Raw genomic sequence first — 23,753 nt, forward strand, 5'->3', positions numbered from 1 at the left:
GGTGAGGTTGATGCTGCTGAAGGTGATACAACAGGCAGCACAGAGAACCTGAAGACAAGCATGAAAGTTAGGCATGAGCTTGCTTACTCAGAGAAACAGATGCAAGAGATAATATTGACTGACGTTAGCTCTGTAAGCTTGACATCAACCACGCTGCAGTTTTTGCAGATAGATGCATTAAGCCATGCTTATTGGTTGGCAAGGGATCCCAGCTTTAAAATTTTTCCTCCTTAGGTTCAGGCCCTCCATGGTCTTGCTATCCCCATACCAATCACTTCCTCCAGGCTGATGATCTTCAGTCACCTCTGGCTGGTCTCCTGGTCATTTCCGCATTCCCTTTGGAGCAGCAGCAACAGACATTCCTTCACTTTCTCAAACATGCCCCCTTCCCTTCAAAGTGCTGTGTGACAGAGAGATTTAGAAACGACACGAGAAGCAATTCTTTATTTAGACAGAGTGTGGTCCGTGTGTGGGGTGAATTCCCTGAGGAAGTGGTGGATGCGGGTACAATTACAACATTTAAAAGGCATTTGGAAAAAGTACACAAACAGGAAAGGTTTAGAGGGATATGGCTCAGGGACTAGTTTAGTCTGGGATTATGTTTGGCATAGACTGGTTGGACCGAAGGGTCTGTATCCGTGCTGTATGGTTTTATGTCGATCAGGTGTTTGGTTACCTCTCCTGAAACACATACTTCCACTCAGATTAAAGCTTGTTCGATAATTCTCTTCTTGAGGTCTCTTCAGATATTTTCTGAGATTATAGCTGCCACACAAATGTTACAAAAGAGGAGAGTTTGATGAGAAACACACACACAAGTATAAATTGTACTCACTCCCTCACCTACACTGAGTAGCAGGAGTGTGTATTAGCAACATGTGTATACGGTGCGTGTTTTACTGACTGTATGCACCATCTACTGCTATTTGAGAAGTGGTGAAAGCCTAGTGGTAATATTTCTGGATTGTTAATCCAGAAAGCCAGAAGATGTTCTGGGGTCCCGGGTTCAAATCTCACTGTGGCAGATCACAGCATCCCTTCAGTGTACAAAGAGGCCGGGTGGCTGACTGCATCTGCACCGAGTCCCACAGTCCAAAGATGTGCAGACTGGGTGAATTTGCCACGCTAAATTACCCCTAGTGTCCAGGGGTGTGTAGGTTAGGTGGGTTAGCTTTGGGAAATGCAAGGTTACAGGGACAGGCTAGGGGTATGGGCATGGGTGGGATGCTCTTTGGAGATTTGGTGTGGAGTCGATGGGCCAAATGGCTGGATTCCACACTAGTGATTCTATGATTCTGTATGTGCTAGCCACAATGAGGTGGGTAGTACCGCTCTCACAGGAATTTTATCCCCCCTGCTTGTTGCTTATATCTTCTCAGAACAGCAAAAAAGGGGGCTCTGTGATGGGGCACAGTAACAGACAGAGCTGAAGAGGGGAAGAGTGTGCTCAGGATGTGTGAAGAAAGATGCTGTTCTGGGATAGGGCAAAGGTACAAATCATTAGCAGGCTGTAAATGGAGGAGAACAGTTTTAAACCAGTCAACAAAGGAATGCTTAAGTGAGAACCAGATGGACTTGAACTTACAAAATCCTTGAAAATTAATGCAGAATCTTGCACTTTGACCAAAACCAAATTTGACCAATGGGGGCAAGGATAGTGGTTAGCATTGCAGTGATTACTGCATCAAATATTACACTGAGTTCCACGATGCATTTAAAAGGATAGTTACTTCCTTGTTAAGCTATTCCTGTTTCACCATTGAAATTTATTTGCTGCCACCTCACAAGCCAGCAGACAGTTTGTTTCGGTCAATGGATTCTTATTTTGTGTAGACGTCCGCCAGTTAATTTTGTTTAAATTGAATCTAAGTTTGCCTGCTGTTACGAGGGCAGCTTCCCACCACCTTCGCCAGGACAACTGCAGGTGGGTGAGCAACTCTGATCTCACCAATGACAGCCACATCTTGTTAAATAATAGATGGAAGTGGAGAGTGGAAACATTGCAGTAGGTATTCCAGAGTTTAGGATGCAGTGTGGGTCAGTGTACCTAGTGTGATGGTGGTAACAGGGCTGAAGCAGTGCACTGAAGCCAAGACCCTGTTAATACAGGAGAGAGTGGGAGAGTGCAAGTAATTCCAGGGAGAGAGGAGGATGCATGAGGAGACATCCTTTGATTTTGAATCAACATTAATGAAAGGACAGACTGGAAACCCTTGTGTTGCCCCAGCATGTGTCATACCCTCCTTCCCCTTTCTTGACCTCACTGTTTCCATTTCTGTTGACAGTTTACGGCCCGACATTTACTATAAACTCACAGACTCCCATAGCTACCTACACTACACCTTCTCACAACCTGTATCCTACAAAAATGCCATCCCGTTTTGCCAAATCCTCCAACTCCATTGCATCCACTCTGATGAGGAGGCATTCCACTCCCAAGCATCCCTTTTGTCTGCCTTTTACAAACAATGCTCTTTCCACCCCTCTGTCATGCGGACAGCCCTCCACCATGCCACGGCTCTTATCCAAACCCCGCCCAAACATAATAAAGATAGGGTCCCCCTTGTCCTCACTTTCCACCCCACCAGCCTCCGCATCCAACATATTATCCTCAAACACTTCCACCAACTCCAATTGCACCCACCCCCACCTGGAACATTTTCCACTCCCCACCCATTTCTGCCCTCCACAAGGACCATCCCCTTTGCCCATATTTGTTTGCACCATAGTTCCCATCAACTACAGCCTCCCCACCATCCCTTGTACCTTCCCCTGTAACTGTAAAAGATGCAACACCTCCCTCACCTCCACTTAGGGCCCTAAACAGCCCTTCCAGGTGAGAGAGGGCTTCACCTACATCTCCTCCAACCTTGTCTACTGCATCCAGTGCTCCTGATGTGGACTTCTCGACATCAATGAGACCAAACATAGACTAAGTGACCATTTTACCGAGCATCTTCACCTGGCCTGTAACGGTCAGCCTAGCCTCCTGGTCACCACCCATTTCAACTTCACGCCCCTCTCCCCCTGCGACATGTCTGTCCATGCCCTCCTCCAGTGTCACAGCGCCTCACAGCACAAATTTGAGGAACAACAGCTTACCTTCCCCTGGTCACCTTGGAGCCTGGAGGACTCAACATTGAGTTCTCCAATTTCAAATAACCTCCCCGCCCATCCCCCAGCTCCCTTTCCAGCTCCACCTCCTCCTTTCCATTCCACCTACTGACCCTCCCTTCCAGCCACCGAACGGATTTATCCCTCCCATCGGCCAACCCTGGGTGGTACCTACTACTGATGCCCACTTATCAGCACCCATTCCAACTCCACCCCTCCACCCCCTCCAATCTGCAGCTCCCCCTACCCCCAAACCCAGTGCTGAAGAAGGGTGATACCCGGAACTCCTTTCCTGCAGCTGCTGCCTGGCCTGCTGTGGTTCTTCCAGCCTCCTGTTTGTCATGCCCACCCCAGAGTGGGGTGCAGCTCCTAGCTAGCTTTGTGCACTGGAGAGACTGGATTGGGAGCACGGCCGGTTCACGGCTGGCAACAGCAACTGCAGACTTGCGAGAAACGCGTGTTGCACCAGGAAAACCCCCCACCCACTGGGAACGAGGAATATAGGGACCAGGGAGACACGAGGAGAGAGAGAGAGAGGGGGAGGAACAGGAGGGGGAGACTGACAAGGAAGGAGACATAAACGCTGGGCGGAGGGAGTGGAAGTGAAGCAGAGACCTGGAGAGAGAGAGACTGACTGACTGGGAGCACAGCGCAGTGAGGGACGAGGGGTTGTCGGCGAGAGGAGAATGGAGACCCGGAGGAGCTGCTGTTGTTGCCTTGTGGTGTTTTTTGTGGCCGTGCTGGTCATCACCATCACCGTGGTGTTGGTGCACATACACCGGTGCTCAGGGGACCACCTGTACGCGCACGCTGCGGTGGCTGCAGACTCGGAGACATGCTCCGGTATCGGCAGGTAAGGGCGGCCGCGGGACTGCACAGCAAGACTCAAAAAACACCACCCCCACCCCCAGCTCAGGGTCTGCACAGCGATATTCAATCCCCCCCCACCCCCAGCTCAGGGTCTGCACAGCGATATTCAATCCCCCCCCCAGCTCAGGGTCTGCACAGCGATATTCAATCCCCCCCCCCCCAGTTCAGGGTCTGCACAGCGATATTCAATCCCCCCCCACCCCCAGCTCAGGGTCTGCACAGCGATATTCAATCCCCCCCCACCCCCAGCTCAGGGTCTGCACAGCGATATTCAATCCCCCCCCACCCCCAGCTCAGGGTCTGCACAGCGATATTCAATCCCCCCCCACCCCCAGTTCAGGGTCTGCACAGCGATATTCAATCCCCCCCCCCCAGTTCAGGGTCTGCACAGCGATATTCAATCCCCCCCCCCAGTTCAGGGTCTGCACAGCGATATTCAATCCCCCCCCCAGCTCAGGGTCTGCACAGCGATATTCAATCCCCCCCCCAGTTCAGGGTCTGCACAGCGATATTCAATCCCCCCCCAGCTCAGGGTCTGCACAGCGATATTCAATCCCCCCCCCCAGTTCAGGGTCTGCACAGCGATATTCAATCCCCCCCCAGCTCAGGGTCTGCACAGCGATATTCAATCCCCCCCCCCAGTTCAGGGTCTGCACAGCGATATTCAATCCCCCCCCAGCTCAGGGTCTGCACAGCGATATTCAATCCCCCCCCCCCAGCTCAGGGTCTGCACAGCGATATTCAATCCCCCCCCCAGCTCAGGGTCTACACAGCGATATTCAATCCCCCCCCCCCAGCTCAGGGTCTGCACAGCGATATTCAATCCCCCCCCCAGCTCAGGGTCTACACAGCGATATTCAATCCCCCCCCCAGCTCAGGGTCTGCACAGCGATATTCAATCCCCCCCCCCAGCTCAGGGTCTGCACAGCGATATTCAGTCCCCCCCCCCCAGCTCAGGGTCTGCACAGCGATATTCAATCCCCCCCCCAGCTCAGGGTCTGCACAGCGATATTCAATCCCCCCCCCCCAGCTCAGGGTCTGCACAGCGATATTCAATCCCCCCCCCCAGCTCAGGGTCTGCACAGCGATATTCAATCCCCCCCCCCCAGTTCAGGGTCTGCACAGCGATATTCAATCCCCCCCAGCTCAGGGTCTGCACAGCGATATTCAATCCCCCCCCCCCAGCTCAGGGTCTGCACAGCGATATTCAATCCCCCCCCCAGCTCAGGGTCTACACAGCGATATTCAATCCCCCCCCCAGCTCAGGGTCTGCACAGCGATATTCAATCCCCCCCCCAGCTCAGGGTCTGCACAGCGATATTCAATCCCCCCCCCCAGCTCAGGGTCTGCACAGCGATATTCAATCCCCCCCCCCCCCAGCTCAGGGTCTGCACAGCGATATTCAATCCCCCCCCCCAGCTCAGGGTCTGCACAGCGATATTCAATCCGCCCCCCCAGCTCAGGGTCTGCACAGCGATATTCAATCCCCCCCCCCCCCGGGACTCTGGCTTTATTGCACAGCAGGACTCCAACCTCACAGCGTTACAGAGCGGGGTTCCGGCTCGGGAGCACACAGTTGGACCCTGTACGTACGCAGCCCCCCCCCCCCCCCGCCCCGGTCACGGTCACGGTCACACAGCCGGGACGCCAGACTCTGTGATAATCATTGGAACCTGACAAATACTTCAAAGGACTTTGGAAAGCTTGGTTAGAATTTCTGATTGAATTGATGTAACGTGGAAGTGCCGGTGTTGGATGGGCTTGGGATAGGGTCAGGAATCCCGCGGCACTAGGTTACAGTTAGTAAGGGCTGCGCTGTGTCCCAAGCAATGCACACCCAGTACACATCTCATCTGGGCACAACTTCCCGCTGCAGGTCGGTTTCTGAGGTCCTGCCACATTCTCCTGACTATCCACCCGGAGAGACATGCTCTCATTTGGGTATGAGGCTCGGTTTGAGGCTGTGACTTTGCGTATTGTTGGTGCTTGGTGGGATTTTCGGTGAATGTTTCGGCGATGATGCTGTACGTAGTAGGAAGGAATGGTCAAATTTAGTCATGTGGGGAGAGCTGCAGAAATTCCTCTCGTAAACGGACTTTCCAATTTTGTAACACCATGAGTAAGCTTCAAAATATGACTTATCAATCGACGTGAAGCCAAATTAAGCGCATTTTGAACGATCATCTGGGGCTCAAGGCTGAGGACAGACCAGAGGGGAGGGTTCTCAAAAAACCTGGGTGCAAAAACACTGCCCAGCTCGAGTCCTTCCCCCAACTGGGCTCCTGGTCAGGGAGCCTGGGCTTGGCAACATAGTCACACTGTTAGTTATCAAGTGTATTTTGAAGGAGGTTGGGCTGTGGTTGATTACACACAAGATTAAGTTAGTATCAAAAACAGAAGTTGCTGGAAAAGCTCAGCAGATCTGGCAGCATCTATGAGGAAAAACAATCAGAAATAATGTTTTGGGTTCACCGGGACCTGAAGCATTAACTCTGATTTTGATTCATAGTTGCTGCCAGATCTGCTGAGCTTTTCCAGCAACTTCCGTTTTTGTTTCTGATTTACAGAGTTCTTTTGGTTTTAATTAAATTGGTATGGTGGTAATAAACAGTGGGAATCATTTCAATATGTTCAACAGAAAGACATTCATTCATAAACACAAAATTTATCTGTGGTTTGCAAGCAATATGAGATTCCAATTCCAAGAGGTGGTTTAAAAAGTTATAACATACTGGAAAGCCTGAGGATTGACAATGCTTTAGAAACCAGCAAGGAACAATTTTGAAAAAGGGGGCAAAGATAGATTGAGAACAAACTAATCAGAAATTTAAAAAGAGATCTTGAGTTTTTTTGAAAATTATGCAAATAGCAGCTGAATTAAATATTGCTTTCTCAGAATATGAGACCAGAGGACTGATTACGGGGAATGCGGGCATGGCAGAGACATTACATGAGAACTAAGGGTAGGCCATTCAGCCCCTCAACACTGCTCCTCCATTTAATATGGTCACGGCTGATCTCATCTCAGTTTCAACCCCACTTCCCCGCCCACCCTCCATAACCCTTCAACCAAATACTAATTAAGATGTCCCAGCATCCAACACATTCCATAGATGCACCACCCTTTGACAGAAGTAATTTCCCCATATATCTGTTTTAAATCTGCTATCACTTATCCTAAAACTGCGACCTGCCATTCTAGAATGTTCCACTGAAGGAAATATCCCATCTATGTCTACTTTATCAATCCCTTTTAGCATCATAATCACCTCAAGTATGTCTTCTCTCATTCCTTAAACTCTTAAGAATATAATCCTAAACTGCTCAATCTCTCTTCATACAACAAACCCCTCACCTCTGGAATCAATCTAGTGAATCTCCCCTGAACTGCCTTTAATACGACATCCCTCCTCAAGTAAGGGGACCAAAACTGTATACAGTACTCCAAGTGCGGTCTCACTGTTGCCTTGTACAGTTGAGCAGAGCTTCCCATTGTCTGTTATCACAGTAGAAGACACAAATTACACATCCCAAGGGTTACACTCTATTTTTGGTAATAACAGTGAGGGCCATCTGGTAATTATTATCAGCAGAGATGTGCAGGAGAAAGTTAACAGATTAAAGGCCTACAAGTTAGCCTCACATCAGTTGTCAGAAATATGTTAGAAGTGATTTATTCCAGAAGGGGTAATGCACTTTGAAAGTCATTCGGTCGATGTTGCTTTATGAAAGCAAATTCCCTACTGCCAAGTTTATCAGAGTTTTTCACGGAACGACGAGTAATTAGATAAATCAGATCTAGTTTATGTAAACTTCCGAAAAGAATTGATAAGGTGCCACATAAAAATCTGACAAGAAAAATATCAGCTCTTGGAGCTGGGGTCAATATCTTAGCATGGCTAGTCTTGGTTATTGGACAGGAAACAAAGGGTAGGGAGGCATTTTCAAGTTATCAGGCTTTGATTTGATTTATTATTGTCACATGTACCTAGGTACAGTGATAAGTTTTGTTATGCATGCAGTACATAGAACATTACAGCGCAGTACAGGCCCTTCAGGCCTTGATGTTGCGCCGACCTGCGAAACCAAACTGAAGTTCATCTAACCTACACCATTCCATTATCATCCATACGTTTATCCAATGGCCATTTAAATGCTCTTAAACTTGGCAACTCGACTACTGTTGCAGGCAGGGCATTCCATTCCCTTACTACTCTCTGAGTAAAGAACTTAACTCTGACATCTGTCCTATATATCTGTCCTATATCTATCACCCCTCTATGTCCCCTTGTGCTAGCCATCTCCATCGAGGAAAAAGGCTCTCCCTATCCACCCTATCTAATCCTCTGATCATTTTGTATGTCTCTATTAGGTCACCTCTTAACCTTCTTATCTCTAATGAAAACAGCCTCAAGTCCCTTAGCCTTTCCTCATAAGGCTTTCCCTCCATACCAGCCAACATCCTAGTAAGTCTCCTCTGCACCCTTTCCAATGCTTCCACATCCTTCCTACAATGCAGCGACCAGAACTGTATGCAATGCTCCAAATGCGGCCACACCAGAGTTTTGTACAGCTGCAACATGACCTCATGACTCCGAAACTCAATCCCTCTACCAATAAAACCTAACACACCGTATGCCTTCTTAACAACCCTATCAAACTGGGTGGAAACTTTCAGGGATCTATGCACATGGACAACGAGATCTCTCTGCTCGTCCACACTACCAAGAATCTTTCTGTTAGCCCAGTACTCTGTATTCCTGTTACTCCTTCCAAAGTGCATCATCTCACACTTTTCTGCATTAAACTTCATTTTATGACAGGTACATACTTATCAAGGACTCACAGTAGCTGTTCCTTCAATAAGCTCCAGATTTCAATTGTGCCCAGCCCCTGCAGTTTTCATCCCCATCCTATGCATTCCAAATCTTGCCTGTTTGCCTCATAGTTGCCTTTCCCCTAGCTATAACTCTTGCCCTGCGATATATACCTATCCCTTTCCATCGCTAAAGTAAACGTAACCAAATTGTGGTCACTATCACCAAAGTGCTCACCAACCTCCAAATGTAACACCTGGCCTGGTTCATTACCCAGTACCAAATTCAACGTGGCCTCACCTCTTGTTGGCCTATCTATATACTGTGTCAGGAAACACTTCTGCGCACATTGGACAAAAACTGACCCATCTACAGTACTCAAACTATAGCATTTCCAGTCAATATTTGGAAAGTTAAAGTCCCCCATAATAACTGCCCTGTTACTTTCACTCCTATCCAGAATCATCTTTGCAATCCTTTCTGGAACTCTGGAACTTTTCGAAGGTTTATAGAAAACTCCCAACAGGGTGACCTGTCCCTTCCGGTTTATAACCTCAGCCCATACTACCTCAGTAGACAAGTCCTCCTCAAACCTCCTTTCTGCCACTGTAATGCTGTCCTTGACTAACAAAGCCACACCTCCCCCTCTTTTACCACCTTCCCTGATCTTACTGAAACATCTAAACCCCGGAACCTGCAACATCCATTCCTGTCCCTGCTCTATCCATGTCTCCGAAATGGCCACAACATCGATGTCCCAGGTACCAACCCATGCTGCAAGTTCACCCACCTTATTCCAGACGCTCCTGGCATTGAAGTAGACACACTTCAAACCACCCTCCTGCCTGTCAGTACACTCCTGCAACCTTGAAACTTTATTCATGACCTCATTACTCTCATCCTCCTGTACACTGGAGCTACAATTCAGGTTCCCATGCCCCTGATGAATTAGTTTAAACCCTCCCAAAGAGCATTCGCAAATATCCCCCCACGGATATTGATACCCTTCTGGTTCAGGTGTAGACCATCCCATTTGTAGAGGTCCCACCTACCCCAGAATGAGCCCCAATTATCCAGGTATCTGAATCGCTTCCTCCTGCACCATCCCTGTAGCCACGTGTTCAACTGCTCTCTCTCCGTATTCCTTGCCTCACTAGCACGTGGCATGGGCAAGAAACCAGAGATGACAACTCTGTTCTAGCTCTAAGCTTCCGCCCTAGCTCCCTGAATTTCTGCCTTACATCCCCATCCCTTTCCCTTCTTATGTCATTGGTGCCTATGTGGACCACGACCCTGGGGTTGCTCCCCCTCCTCCTTAAGGATCCCAAAAACACGATCCGAGACATCACGGACCCTGGCGCCTGGGAGGCAATACACCAACCGCGAGTCTCTTTCATTCCCACAGAGCCTCCTATCTGTCCCCCTAACTATGGAGTCCCCAATAAGTACTGCTCTCCTCCTCTCCCTCCTTCCCTTCTAAGCAACAGGGACAGACTCTGTGCCAGGCACCTGTACCCCATGGCTTACCCCTGGTAAGTCGTCCGTCCCAACAGTATCCAAAGTGGTATACTTGTTATTGAGGGGAATGGCCACAGGGATCTTTACAATGTCTGCCTGTTCCCTTTCTGTCCCCTGACTGTAACACATCTACCTTTATCCTGTATCTGAGGTGTGACTACCTCCCTGTAACTCCTCTCAATTACCCCCTCAGCTTCCCGAATGATCCAAATTCATCCAGCTCCAGTTCCCTAATGCGGTTTTCGAGGAGCTGGAGTTGGGTGCACTTCCCGCAAATGAAGTCAGTGGGGACACTAGTGGTGACCCTTACCTCCCACATTCTACAGGAGGAGCATTCAACTGCCCTAACATCCATTCCCACTGTTCGAAATTCCCAAACAGACTATTGGAAAAAAAAACTAGTAACCTTACCAAATCGGTGCTCGGAGTCTTTTTTTTTCGATTAGAGGATGAGGATGGGTGGGAGACACTACCTAAGTAGTGTTTCGGGTAAAGCAACCACCCAAATATATCACCTCACTTAGTCAGCCGTCCCACGTTCGCTCCTGCTTAGCGCGCGCTCTGCCTATTCACGAGGCAAGTCTTTAAAGGATTGACTTACCTTCCCGGCAGCCCCCTGGTCCTCACAGAGGTACAGGCAAATCATCCCATACAGAGACATAAAGGTCATTGAGTGACTGAACAGAGAGAGGCACAGGGTATATGGGATAATGGGAGTGGTGGGAGAATGCAGTTGGCATGGCAGATCAGCAATGATCATGCTGGGTAGTGGAGCAAGCTCAAGAGGATATATAGTCCTGTGGCCACGAAGTAGGTGTGAAGCAAGATCAACATTACTACCAGTGCGGACAAAACTATTATTGAACTGAGTGGTACATGTATTTAAGCTGTTGTACCTGACAAAAGAGGTTGGAAGAGAGTATAACCAGGGTGGGAGGGGTTCAATAACTGCCTTTCTGCAGCAATGAGAAGTTTAGATGGAGTCAATGGATAGAAGGTTGGCTTGCACGATGGTCTGGGCTATGTCCACAACTCTCTGTGGCTTCTTACAGCCCTGAGCAGAGCAGAGCAGTTACAATTTGGGTGATCTCTGCACCTGCAAACCTACACGCTGCTGCCCAGAGACACCCTTTTTGAATCTCTAAGCATGGGAAAAGCACCTTTTTTAAAGGGACCACGCAATGCTTTTCCCCCTTAACATTTTACAAACACCAAATTCTAACTTCCTGCCTTCCAATCCACAAGTATGCTACCCAACATGAAGCTGAGAAATAAATATTTGTGGACCTACCCTTAATTGAAACAGAAAATTACAATTGTGTTGGAATATTCAAGAATGCAAGGGATGGACAGTTTAACAGAAAAGATAGGAGCATTGCTGGCGGGAGCTGTACAGTAGTTGTCTGCAATTGAAATTGAGTGTGTTATTGTTATGTTTTGTAAACAGGTCTTGAAAATACCTTGACTCCTCAGAGTTGTGGATGGCCCATGGATGAATATATATACTGAGACAAACAGATCTTTGGTCTCACAGGGTATATGGGATAATGGGAGTGGTGGGAGAATGCAGTTGGCATGGCAGATCAGCAATGATCATGCTGGGTAGTGGAGCAAGCTCAAGAGGATATATAGTCCTGTCCTGCTCCCATTTCTCATGTTCCTGTGTAGTACCTTTGCCCATTTAGGTGATTTCAAACACATCAGTTGCCATCTAAAACTTAATAATCAATTAAAGTCCAAATGAAGCTCAAGTCATCTTGTGTATTGCATTTTTAAGGGTGAAGACATGCCCTGAGATCTAGTTGGCATTAAAGAGTGGTCTAGCATATTTAAGTGTAAAAATGCAAGTTGCCCCTCTTTTCGACATACCTCACTTGTAATATCAGCAGAAAAAGAAATCAGGAAATGCCAATTTCTGAGGAATGATTTATTATCTCAGCCTAGCGGTAATGATTCTATGTCCCCTTATCTCTAGAAATTTAGACTTAAGCTTGCAGCGATTGTGAAACAGCATATTCATGGAAAGCTCATATGTACCCCTACCTACCGAGCTGGAGGGGATGGGCTGTGTATTACGGTATTAAGTCATGGCGTAGCTGAGCAAAGGACATACTGAATGCTTGAGGAAATCTAGTCAATTCATTAGCCCACGTGCAACTCACTTAATTTCCTGATCTACATGGTAATGGGCATTCAGGCGCATTTGTACACATGCATATGCAGCCTTTCAAACTGTGTTGATTTCAGTATTGGGGTGGGGTGGGGTTGGAGATGAGGGTCTAACAGGCCGAATATTGTCACATTTTGTTTACAAATACCTCCAGGCTGTACTTTGTGCAGAACTATGTGTGATTTCAAACTGTGCAGTTGTATACCTTTCTTTCGGGTTCATGCTTAAGTTATATTGATGGATTTCCATCTCCATGTTATGGGCACAGATTTCCAGCTGTGGAAAATGCCGACTTCCTATTCCCATTATGAATTTTCTATGTTTATTGCAACTTTAGTCAGTGTAAGCTGACTCAGCTGTTTAAACCTGCAGAGATTGAGAGAAAATATCGGAAGATCTAAGAGAATGGTTCTTGACCTTTCAATTCGACAATTGGTTGACATTTTCTGCATATATTTGTCACCCCCAGTCAGCAAGTCAGTGAATGATTTCAGGGAATTGGATATAGAACTTGGGGCTAAAGGGATCAAAGGGTATGGGGTGAAACAGGAACAGGGGACTGAATTGGATGAGCAGACATGATCAAATTGAATGATGGAGTAGGCTCGAAGGGCCGAATGGCCCAGTCCTGCTCCTATTTTCTATGTTAACATTAATAGACAGAAGGAAAATTTGAATATTCCAGGTATAAACTTTCCTTCAGGAGAAAAGACTTTGAAATGCAGTATTAACACTGTGACACTCCCTGTAAGATGCTGCTTCACCTGCCAAGTGTCCTATAATGGTCTATTTTTCATGTTGATATTGATAATATTACAATGGTTTGCCTGATTCATTGGTATGACTGCAACAGTTCTTGATAAGCCACATTCATGAAGGAACGGATGTGGGAGAAGTGGGATATCCTGTGACAAAGTGTGAATTTTGAGCTATGTCCTGTGTAACCTGGCTTATAACCAGTTTTGAACATTTTCCACATTAACGGCAGCAGAGAGTCCCCGTGGTAACTCGTTTATGTGGCCAAGCAACAAGGAGATACTGTGATTGTGGCTTTCAATGTGATGGTTTTACACAGCTACCCCTATCAGTATCCAGTCAAAACATTCAGCCAGGAAAAGAGATTAATCAACTTGATTAATCAATCATGTTGTCTAATGAATGGCCAAAAATGAAATCGGTAATCATTGTTATTCCCATGCTGCCCTGGCACCACCCTCCCTACACCCCACAAAACCCCAGCCTGCAGCATCTTGAGGTGTTGCCAATTGCTTGACATCCAAACGCAGTTCCAATTAAGAAGGGAAAGCCTCAACTTGTGCACAGCAAGGTCCACCAAACAGCAGCAATACAGGCTAATGGTAGTTAGAGAATCCCAGACTCATACAGCTAGAAATGTCTGTGGCAGTTTTAAAAGTGGCAGCTGAGCACCTAGAGCTGGAGGTGCATGTGTTATGCACCTTCAGTGGTGACAGGAAACATTGAGAGGGTTCTGAGACAGAATAATCCTTGGCTTTATCAATGGAGGACAGAAACAAGGAAGTTTTGGTGCACTTCAGCTTGTGTCAAATTCCAGAAACCACGCTTCAGGAAGGATTACAGGCCCTTTGTGCCAGAGGAATGAAAGGGATTTCTGGCACTATGCAAGAATGAAGATTACAGTTATGTGGAGAGTACAACTTGTACTCGTATTGCACCTTTACTGTAGTCAGATGTCTGAAAGTGCTTCTCGGCGTTGGTGCCCACACTGTGGTGAGCCTTCCAGTGGTTCTGGGATATGTGCTCAAGCCCTGGATGAGCCACCTCAAAACACTGCAGTCAAATGTAAAGGAGGAAGCAGGAACTGGGGTATTTCCAGCAACCTCTGTGTGTGCCTCCTCAGCCAATTCTCCAGCAGACCCTCTCTGGACTCTGGTTCACTCCCAGGTTCTACTTTTGCCCTACCCCTTTCCATGGGTTTGACTCTTTCCTCTGCATTGGTTGTTTCTCACTCACTGCTGTCTTCCCACGTTCCTGTTTTCTCCCTTTGTCTCTTCTACTGTCTGTCAGCGTTCCCCCCACCCCGATGCCATGAATTCACAGATAGTGCAATGAAACGCTGACACCATTGATTTCTGTTAAATGATGCCTCTTCTTTATAGCAGGATTAAACCACGTTTTCGTAAGCTCTTTAATATCGCGTATTATTTGGGAACATCATTTAGATGGGGCTCTGTGGTCCCCAATCAATTTAAGGGGTTCCTTCATACGAAACAGCTTGCAACTCACTGTTCCGAGGGGATATTAACACTGTAACTTGGAGACAGGGTTGAGTTTTTAAGGAGCAGCTTTGAGAGAAACGAAGAGATGGTGAGGTTTTGGGATCAGCAGTTGTAGATATGGTCATCAACAGCAGAGTGATAAACTTGGGGATGTTCAGGAGACCTGAACCCCAAGAGAACACAGATATTTGAGTGGTATCTAGTCATGGTGCTAGGGAGAGACAAGGTCCTGGAAAGATTTGAAAACAAGGACGAGAATTTTAAGACTGAGATGTTGCTTGACTGGTTGTCAATGTAGATCATGTAGTACTGGGCCAATGGGTAAATGAAAGAAAGTGAGTATGCAGAAATAGTCACAGGAGTAGACCATAGGATAAACATATGGATGATAATGGAATAGTGTAGGTTAGATGGGCTTCAGATTGGTTTCACAGGTTGGCGCAACATTGAGGGCCGAAGGGCCTGTACTGTGCTGCAATGTCCTATACTGCTTCACAATTCAGTACCATCATGGCTGACCTCCGGCTTCAACTGCACTTCCCTCCCCGTTCCCCGAACAGCATTATCCCTTGATTTTCTGAGAATCCTCCTTGGCCTGTAATAATCTTCATGGATCAAACATCTTAGTCCTGACTGTACCCCTGCCCCTCACCTGATGCTACAATCTCTGCGTCTTCCTGAGTCTCTTCAATGAGACTCTTGATTTCTCTCACTGTTTTAATTTCTAGAGAGTACAGGCTCAATTTACTCAAACTCTTACAACAGAACAGCCCTGCTACCCCAGCCACCAGCGAGGGAACCTCCAATACCTGTCCTTGGTATGCAGACCACTGCCCAGATAATACTCTGGGTGTGGCCCAACCAAGCTCTTTGCAACTGTCCCTTATTCCTCTATTCCAATCCCCTCTGCAATAGAGGTTAAAATGCCACTCCCCTTCCTAATTACATGCTGGGCCTGCATTCCTTGTAAGAACAGTTCAAATCCCCCTGTGCTCAACATTTTCAAGTTTCACACCTTTTCTAAAGTGAATACCCTCATACTTCTTCACATTGAGCTTCAACTGCACTCCTCTGTCACTGACTGAACCTGTCCACATCCCTTTGTGTCCTCCTCACACCTTGCATCCCTTCCTCAATGACAGGGCTGTGAGATCAGATTTGCTGAGCTGGCCAAGAGGACATTGGAACAGTCTAACGCAGGAATGAAGGCGTCTGCAGCAGATGAGCTGACGTAGGAGCAGAGTCAAGGTAGCATTATGGGGAGCTGGGGGTGGAGTGGAAATGGACAAATTTCATGATGGCTCAAACACATAATCTGAGTGAAATATGACGCATAGTTTGTGAACAGTTTTAGATAGTTGAAAGGGAGAGAGAAAAGAATTTGGTGACTGGGGAGGCAGATCATTCCCACTGTTACGAGCTATAGCAGTTCATGAAGGAGATGGACCTTTTATCTAGCAGCAAAGACTAGGAGGATACTTGGTAGGGCTGATGAACAGTTTTGACAGTATGTATTGGGAGAAACTTTCCCTCTGGCTGAAAGTTGGCAAACAAAGGACACAGATTAGCAACACAAACAATAGTGACATGAGGAAACATGTTTTTCCGTAGTGAATTGCTGTGATCTGTAATGTACTGCCTGACAGGAAAATTGATGGAATAGATTTCAAAATAGAATTGGATAAAATTACCTGATGGGGAAAGTCTTTCCGGTCTTTGTAGGAAGCCGGGGAGATGAACATTAATTGGATAGCTCTTTTCAAAATTCCAAGCCTGACACAATGAGTCAAATGGCCTCTTTGTGCTGAATAATTCTATGATGTGTTCATGATTTTCACACTTTGTAAGGATACCCTGGAAGACACTCCTGCCCTTCTTTGAACTAGCATCTTTGGATTTTTACCAATACCTGAAACACAGACTGGGAACAGATGTTCACCTTGAAAATGGGAATCTGTGTTGAGCCATTTCCCTACTTTGCGACATTGGCAATGCTGCTCATGCTGTGTGAATGGTAGGGTGGCATGAGTGGCGCAGAGTTGATGCCACAGTTCCGAATCTGCTCCAAGGTAGAAGGGTTCATGAGTAGACACTGAGGTGAAGAGGTTCAAAGATGTGCTTCAATTTTGAGGGACATTGACCTAGTTCTGTAGTTGGATGTGTGACACACTAACACTCACCCCTTCAACTCTTATCCACCCTCTCCATCATCTCCTCATCATTCTATGCCAACTCATCCGCTGTCCACCGTGTATCAAACTTATGAGCACTCTAATAATGTTTGAAATTATTCTGAGATACCATAAAACTGTCAAAATAAACAGCCATTCAAAAATCACTTCAAAAACAATTATCTTATAAACACAAACAGTTTCAAAATAAATATGCTGAACAGTTCCCTTTATAGCTGTGTCACTACCTTCTGCTGGGTTAGATTTAGAGCTCAGCCAAGCATTCATGATTACATACATTAATCAAAAGCTTCATGACACCAGAACAGCTTTGCTGGTGGCTCACAGTACATCTGAGTGATGTAAACTACCGTCACCTTTCGAAGTTGACCTGACTTGTTCAGATTAACCTGAAGTGTCCAAGCCTGCAATAAATGTGGCAACACTGGGCTAGCTGGGTGCGGACACACGACTCGAAACCTTATCCTTCACAGTTCAAACTAATCAGCAACAAGAATGGGGACAGGAATCCTCGGGATTGAGTCCTGTCTGCCATTTATGAAGCCTGTCGGATGTGGGTGGATCCCATCAGAAAGTGCAAAGTCTTGGTCATCCTTCATGGTCTCTCCCTTTCTCACTAGTGTCCAGTCTCCTTCCTCCTAACTGTAGCACACTGTCATGTTTGATTTGTTAACAAAAACTGACGGGAAGAGAGCGTTGTTGGGGGCGATTATTAACCCATCCTGCCACCAGGGAGCTTCATACTTTCAACAGGTGTAAAAGTGGATGGGATTTTACAATGTGTGTTTGTGGGACTCAGTATCATGTCTCATTTGGAAAAACAGCACCTCCAGCAATGCAGCGCGCCCTCAGTCTTGCACTGGAGAACCAAGTGAATATTTTATTCAGGTTTTGGGGTTTAAAATTGTACCAGGAAGTTCTGAACTCCGTGCTGACAGCATTCACTGTCTCCTTTTGAGTCATGGCTGACTGTGAAAAAGGCAACTTCACTGAGATGAAGAAAGGCTGAGGAACTTGGGTCTCTTCTCATTGGAGAGAAGGAGGCTCAGGGGGATTTAATAGAGATATACAAGATGGTCAGTGGATTAGATAGGGTGCACAGTGAGAGTCTTTTTCCGAGGATGATGACTTCAGCTTGTACAAGGGGGTGCAGCTACACATTGAGGGGTGATGGATTTAAGACAGATGTCAGAGGCAGGTTCTTTACTCAGAGAGTGGTAAGGGTGTGGAATGCCCTGCCTGCCAATGAAGTTAACTCAGCCACATGAGGGGCATTTAAACAGCCCTTGGATCAGCATATGTTTGACAATAGGATAGTGCAGGGGAATGGGCTTCGATTAGTTCACAGGTCGGCGCAACATGGAGGGCCGAAGGGCCTGTTCTGCGTTGTGTTCTTCTATGTTCTATGTTCAGAGATTGTTCCCAAAAGCCACAGTGTATAATGGGCAGCCATGTAACGGTGCCACCACCCAATATCTTCTCCAAACTGTTGACTGTCAATTACATTTACAACCTCAGCGAAGAGACTCTGCACTTTCAGCCTGTGAATGTTCAATTCCCAATGGGAAACAGTTCCAAACCACGGGAGGTGTTCTCAGTCGGAAGGTGGGAGTGATCCCCCTCTCCACTATATGTGAGCTGTGTTGCTTCTCTCTAAGTCCTGCCAGTGTCCTGAAAAAAGAAATTCAGGACGTTGGCTCTTGAATGCTCTACTCTGAAGATAAATGCTGTTATTGGTAATAATTCCACAGCAGTTTCACTGAGAAACAGCCAATTACATCCAACGCTGCTGTCGGAGCCAGCAACCAGCGAGCAGGCACAGACATGACTCTGAATAACTGCTCCATTGTGCCATCGCAATCCGTCTTCATGTTGAGCAATGGAGGCGATTCACCTGAAATGCAAAATGTCATCACATTCCAACTTTGCCACAAGCAGAGGGTCAAAAACATAGAAATTAGGAGCAGGAGTAAGTAACTCAGCCCCTTGAGCCTGCTCTGCCTTTCAATAACATTTTGGCTGATCTGATTACTGCACATTGCTGCCCCTATGTACCAAGAATCTATCTATCTCCACCTTAGAGTATTCAAAGACACGGCCTGGACCAACTTTTGAGGAAGGGAGTTCCAAGGACTCTTGAGTCTATAAGGTAAAAAAAATCTTAAAATGGCCAAGTCTTGATCAGCGACCCCTAATTCTAGATTCTCCCAGAAGAGAAAGTATGCTTTCCGAGTGCATGCTGCCAAGTATCCTTGGGAACTTAATAGTTTCAATCAAGTTTTCATTTACTCATAAGCTCCAGCAGGTACAGGCCCAGCTTGTTCTGAGATGCCATCCCACATATTGCTCCAGTAAACCTTCTCTGAACTGCTTCCAATGCGTTTAACTCTTCTTTAAATATGTTGACCAAAATCCTATGCAGTACTCCAGATGTGGTCCCCCCCATGCCCTGTGTAACTGAAGCATAACTTCCCTACTCTTGCATTTTCTCCTTTCAATAAAACGTGCTTTCCTGATTTCTTGCCATAGCTACACTTTAACCTCTGTAATTCATGAACTGAGATTCCCAGATCTCTCTGCATTTCTGAAATCTGCGACCTCTCAGCATTTAGATTGTGTTCTTCCTGCCAAAATTGATAATTTCACGTTTTCCAACATTATACGTCATTTGCCAGATCTTCAGCCATTCCCTTAACACATCTATATCCCTTTGTATGCTCCTTATCACCTCTTCACACTTCACACCCACTTTCCTGCCTATCTTTGTGCCATCAGTAAATTTAGCAACAGCACCTTTAGTCCCTTCATCCAAATAATTTACAAAAATGTTAAAAAGTTGAGGCCCAGCACTGTTCCTGTGCACACCACTCCTTACATTTTGCCAACCAGCTAATGCCCATTTATGCTTACTCCCAGCTGTCAGGGTTTGAGTGAAGGTTTGAGTGCTCGGGTGCTGGTTGTAGATGTTGGTGTGTTTGCTGAGCTGGAAGGTTTGATAGCAGACGTTTCATGCCCTTACTAGGCGACATCCTCAGTGGTGTGGAGCCTCCTGTGAAGTGCCGTTGTCTTGTGCTGGTTTGAATTTATCTGATCTGGGTTTTGCTGCTTACAGTAGGTGCTGGTTCTGGCTGTGCATTATAATGGTTGGTATATTGGCTCTAATTCAATGTGTTTGTTGATGGAGTCCGCGGATGAATGCCAAGTCTCCAAGAATCTTCTGGCTGCTCTCTGTTTGGCTTGTCCTATGAATAATAGTGTTGCCCCAGTTGAAAGTGTGGTTTTTCTTGTCTGTGTGTGTTGAAACCAAGGATATCTGGTCGTGTTGTTCAGTTGCTGGCTGGTGTTTGAGGATACGAGTCGCTAGTTGTCTGCCTGTTGGTCCCACGCAGTGTTTTGCAGTCTCTGCATGGTATGCTGTAAACTACATTCGCCCTGACCGTGGTATCGATTGGGTCTTTAACCCTGGTCAGATGCTGCCTTAGTGTGACTGCTGGTTTGTGCACTGCAGTGATTCCGAGCAGGCTGGGGAGTCTGGCTGTCAGTTTTGAGGTGTTTTACACACCAACATTTATTCCAGGCTTTTTGTTAAGTAGCCAATCTTTTGTACAGGCCGTGTATTACCCTCTATTCCACGCTCTTCCTTTTTCTACAATAACTGTTGATGTGGCACTCTATCAAATGCCTTCTGAAAATATAAATAAAGTACAGTCACTGGTTTATTCAAAGTCGTTTTCTTCAAAGAACAATCTAATAAATTAGTTAAACACGATTTCCTTTGACAAGGACATGTTAACTCTGCCTAAGTGTGAATGAGAGTATGCCTATGGCAGGGAGTACACAGTGGGTTTGTGAGACTAAGTGCAGTTGAGTGGCTGTATGAGTAAGAGTTCGTGTAGGTGTGCAAAATTAATGGGCATTAGAATCATAGAAATTCTTAATAACACATCTGTGCTAGTCCAGATGTAGTCAACGAGCCTAATTCTACTCCCCAGTTCCTGGCCCATAGTCTTGTAGATATGGCCTTCAAGTTCCTATCCAAGTACTTTTTACACTTTGAGAGTCTCTGCCTATATTGTCCTTTTAAGACAATGCAATCCAGATCTTCACCATTTGGATGAACACATTTCTTCTTGAAGCCACACTCTAAACCTCTCTCTTCCTATATATACGTCCATACAGACAAGAGGAGTAAGTCCTCCTGACTATTCTCCCTAGGACCTTTTGTAATTGTATCCATCCTAATTAGGTCTCCATTCAGCCTCTTCCATTCCAAAGAATTCAATTCTTAAGCCTGTCCAATTTTTCCTCATAATTCTGCAATCTAGTCACCATTCCTGAACGTCACCTTAGTCCCCCCTCTAATGCAATTGAATCTTTCTGATGGACCATAAGAAATGGGAGCAGGAGAAGGCCTCTCAGCCCCTAGTGCCTGTTTTGCCATTCAGTAGGATCCTGGCTGATCAAGAACCTGTCTCAGCCGTAAATATACACTCTGCCCCCATGGCTCTTTGTGGTAAGAAGTTCCAAAGACTGCCCACCTCTGTCAGAAGAAATTTCTCCTCCTCTTAATGTTAAATTAGCACCCCTTTATTCTGAGACTGTGCCTCATGCCCTAAGGAGGGGAAACATCCTCAACATTTACCTTGTCAACCCCCTTAACAGTTCTGTTTCAGTGGGATCACCTCCCATTCTTCTAAATCCAGTGAGTAGTATCCCATTCTTCTAAATCCAGTGAGTAGCATCCCAACCTGTTTAACCTTTTTTCATAAGACCGTCCCTCCATATCTGAGATCACCCAAGTGAACCTTCTCCAAACTGCATCTAATGAAATAATATCTCTCCATAAATACAGGGTCCAAAACTGTTCACAATACTTAACATGTGGCCTCACCAGGACCACATACAGGTGCTGTAAGACTTCCCAACTCCATTGCAATAAGGGCCAACATTTGATTAACTTTCCTGATTCCCTGCTGCATCTACGTGCTTGCTTTCAGTGTTTTGTGCACAAATACCTTCGAGACCTGGAACAGTACACCAACTGCGACCTAACAGGTGTTTTATATAGGTTCAGTGTAACTTCCCAGTTCTAATGCCTTAGCCATCTTTAGGGATCAGTGGATATGAGTGCCAAAGTCCGTCTGGTCTTCTTCACCTCGCAGTCCCGTCATATATTATGTATTCTGCTGCCTTGTTTCCTTCCCCAAAATGCATTATCTCTCACTTCTCTGGATTTTACTCCATTTGCCATAGTTCAGCTAACAAGCCCATTCATACCTGCACCTTTCCTCATCATTACTGACCACACACCTGAGGTTGTACCATCTGAGTACTCTCTTAGATTCAAATCGAGATCACAAGTCAAGCAAGGGACCTGTTACTGAACCCTGCAGAGTCCCACTCAAAACGGCCTGGCAACAACTTAAACACTGGTCAAATATTTACAGTGGCTTTCTGCCTGGGAGCTAGTTGGATCCAACATGTCCTTTCCTTCCCTTTTCCATGGATCAATGGGATTTTCATAGCCAGTCTTCGGAACAGACCTGCTAAAATCCATAGATTCCATCATTATCAACTCTTCTTGTCACCTCCCTGAGAAAGGTTTGTAAGTGTTGGGGTAGTTGGGAGTGTCAGTGCCAGTGTGAGATGGTACTTATTCATTCACGGGATATGAGCATCTCTGGCTCATTTATTACATGTCCTAAATACGCAGAGAGCAGTTAAGGGTCAACTGCATTGCTCTGAGTTTGGAGTTAGATGTAGGTCAGACCAGATAAGGTAATAAATTTCTATCCCCAGAAGACACTTATTAACCAGATTGTCTTTTTGTCGGCGGGGGTGGGGGGGGGAAAAACCTATCAATAACAATGCTACATGGTCGGCTAACCCATTACTCTAAACTTCTTTCAGGCCTAGACCCTTCATCAGAGAGGGGGATGGGGTGAGGGTTCTGGAATCACTCCGCCCACGGCCGACGGAACCCCGCCCACGGCCGACGCCGACGGAACCCCGCCCACGGCCGATGACCTCATTGCTCCGCCCACAACCTCCACAGCCAGCAACCCCAGAGAAGACAGCCATACTGAGCCCTGCCACATCTTCACCATCCCCCCACACCTCCCACTAACTGAGGACGAATGGTCAGTCCTTAGTAAGGGGCTCACCTTTGTCCCCCTACAACCACACATCAACGAATACCAGTCACGATTGGACATCGAACAGTTTTTCCGCCGCCTTCGCCTCCATGCCTACTTCTTCAACCAGGAACCTAACCCTCCCTCCACTGACCCCTTCACCCGCTTCCAACACAAGTCCTCCTCCTGGACACCACCCTCAGGCCTCCTACCTTCCCTCGACCACTTCATCTCTAACTGCCGTCGAGACATTAACCGCCTCAACCTCTCCACCCCTCTCACCCACTCCAGCCTCTCCCCTGCAGAACGGGCAGCCCTCCGCTCCCTCCGCTCCAACCCCAATCTCACCATCAAACCCGCAGACAAGGGTGGCGCAGTGGTAGTATGGCGCACTGACCTCTACATCGCCGAGGCCAGACACCAACTCTCCGACACCACCTCCTACCGCCCCCTCGATCATGACCCCACACCCGAGCACCAAACCATCATCTCCAACACCATTCATGATCTCATCACCTCGGGACCTCCCACCCACAGCCTCCAACCTCATTGTTCCCCAACCCCGCAAGGCCCGTTTCTATCTCCTTCCCAAAATCCACAAACCTGCCTGCCCTGGTCGACCCATCGTCTCAGCCTGCTCCTGCCCCACCGAACTCATCTCCACCTATCTGGACTCCATT

General features: G+C 46.8%; 1 protein-coding gene across 2 annotated transcripts in view; it reads left to right on the forward strand.

The window, feature by feature from the left end:
- The first annotated feature begins 3,361 nt into the window (after positions 1–3,361).
- Positions 3,362–23,753, forward strand: part of LOC125464328 (glutathione hydrolase 5 proenzyme-like) — an 87,072-nt gene continuing 66,680 nt past the window's right edge. Inside the window, exon 1 of one of the 2 annotated variants that reach the window (XM_059655163.1) lies at positions 3,362–3,967. In XM_059655163.1, coding sequence (XP_059511146.1) covers positions 3,801–3,967 — 167 coding nt within the window. In that variant the 5' untranslated portion in view covers positions 3,362–3,800. The remainder of the gene's footprint in view (positions 3,968–23,753) is intronic. The other variant, XM_059655164.1, reaches the window with a different exon arrangement.

Source organism: Stegostoma tigrinum, chromosome 26 (genome assembly GCF_030684315.1).
Source record: "Stegostoma tigrinum isolate sSteTig4 chromosome 26, sSteTig4.hap1, whole genome shotgun sequence".
NCBI lineage: Eukaryota > Metazoa > Chordata > Chondrichthyes > Orectolobiformes > Stegostomatidae > Stegostoma > Stegostoma tigrinum.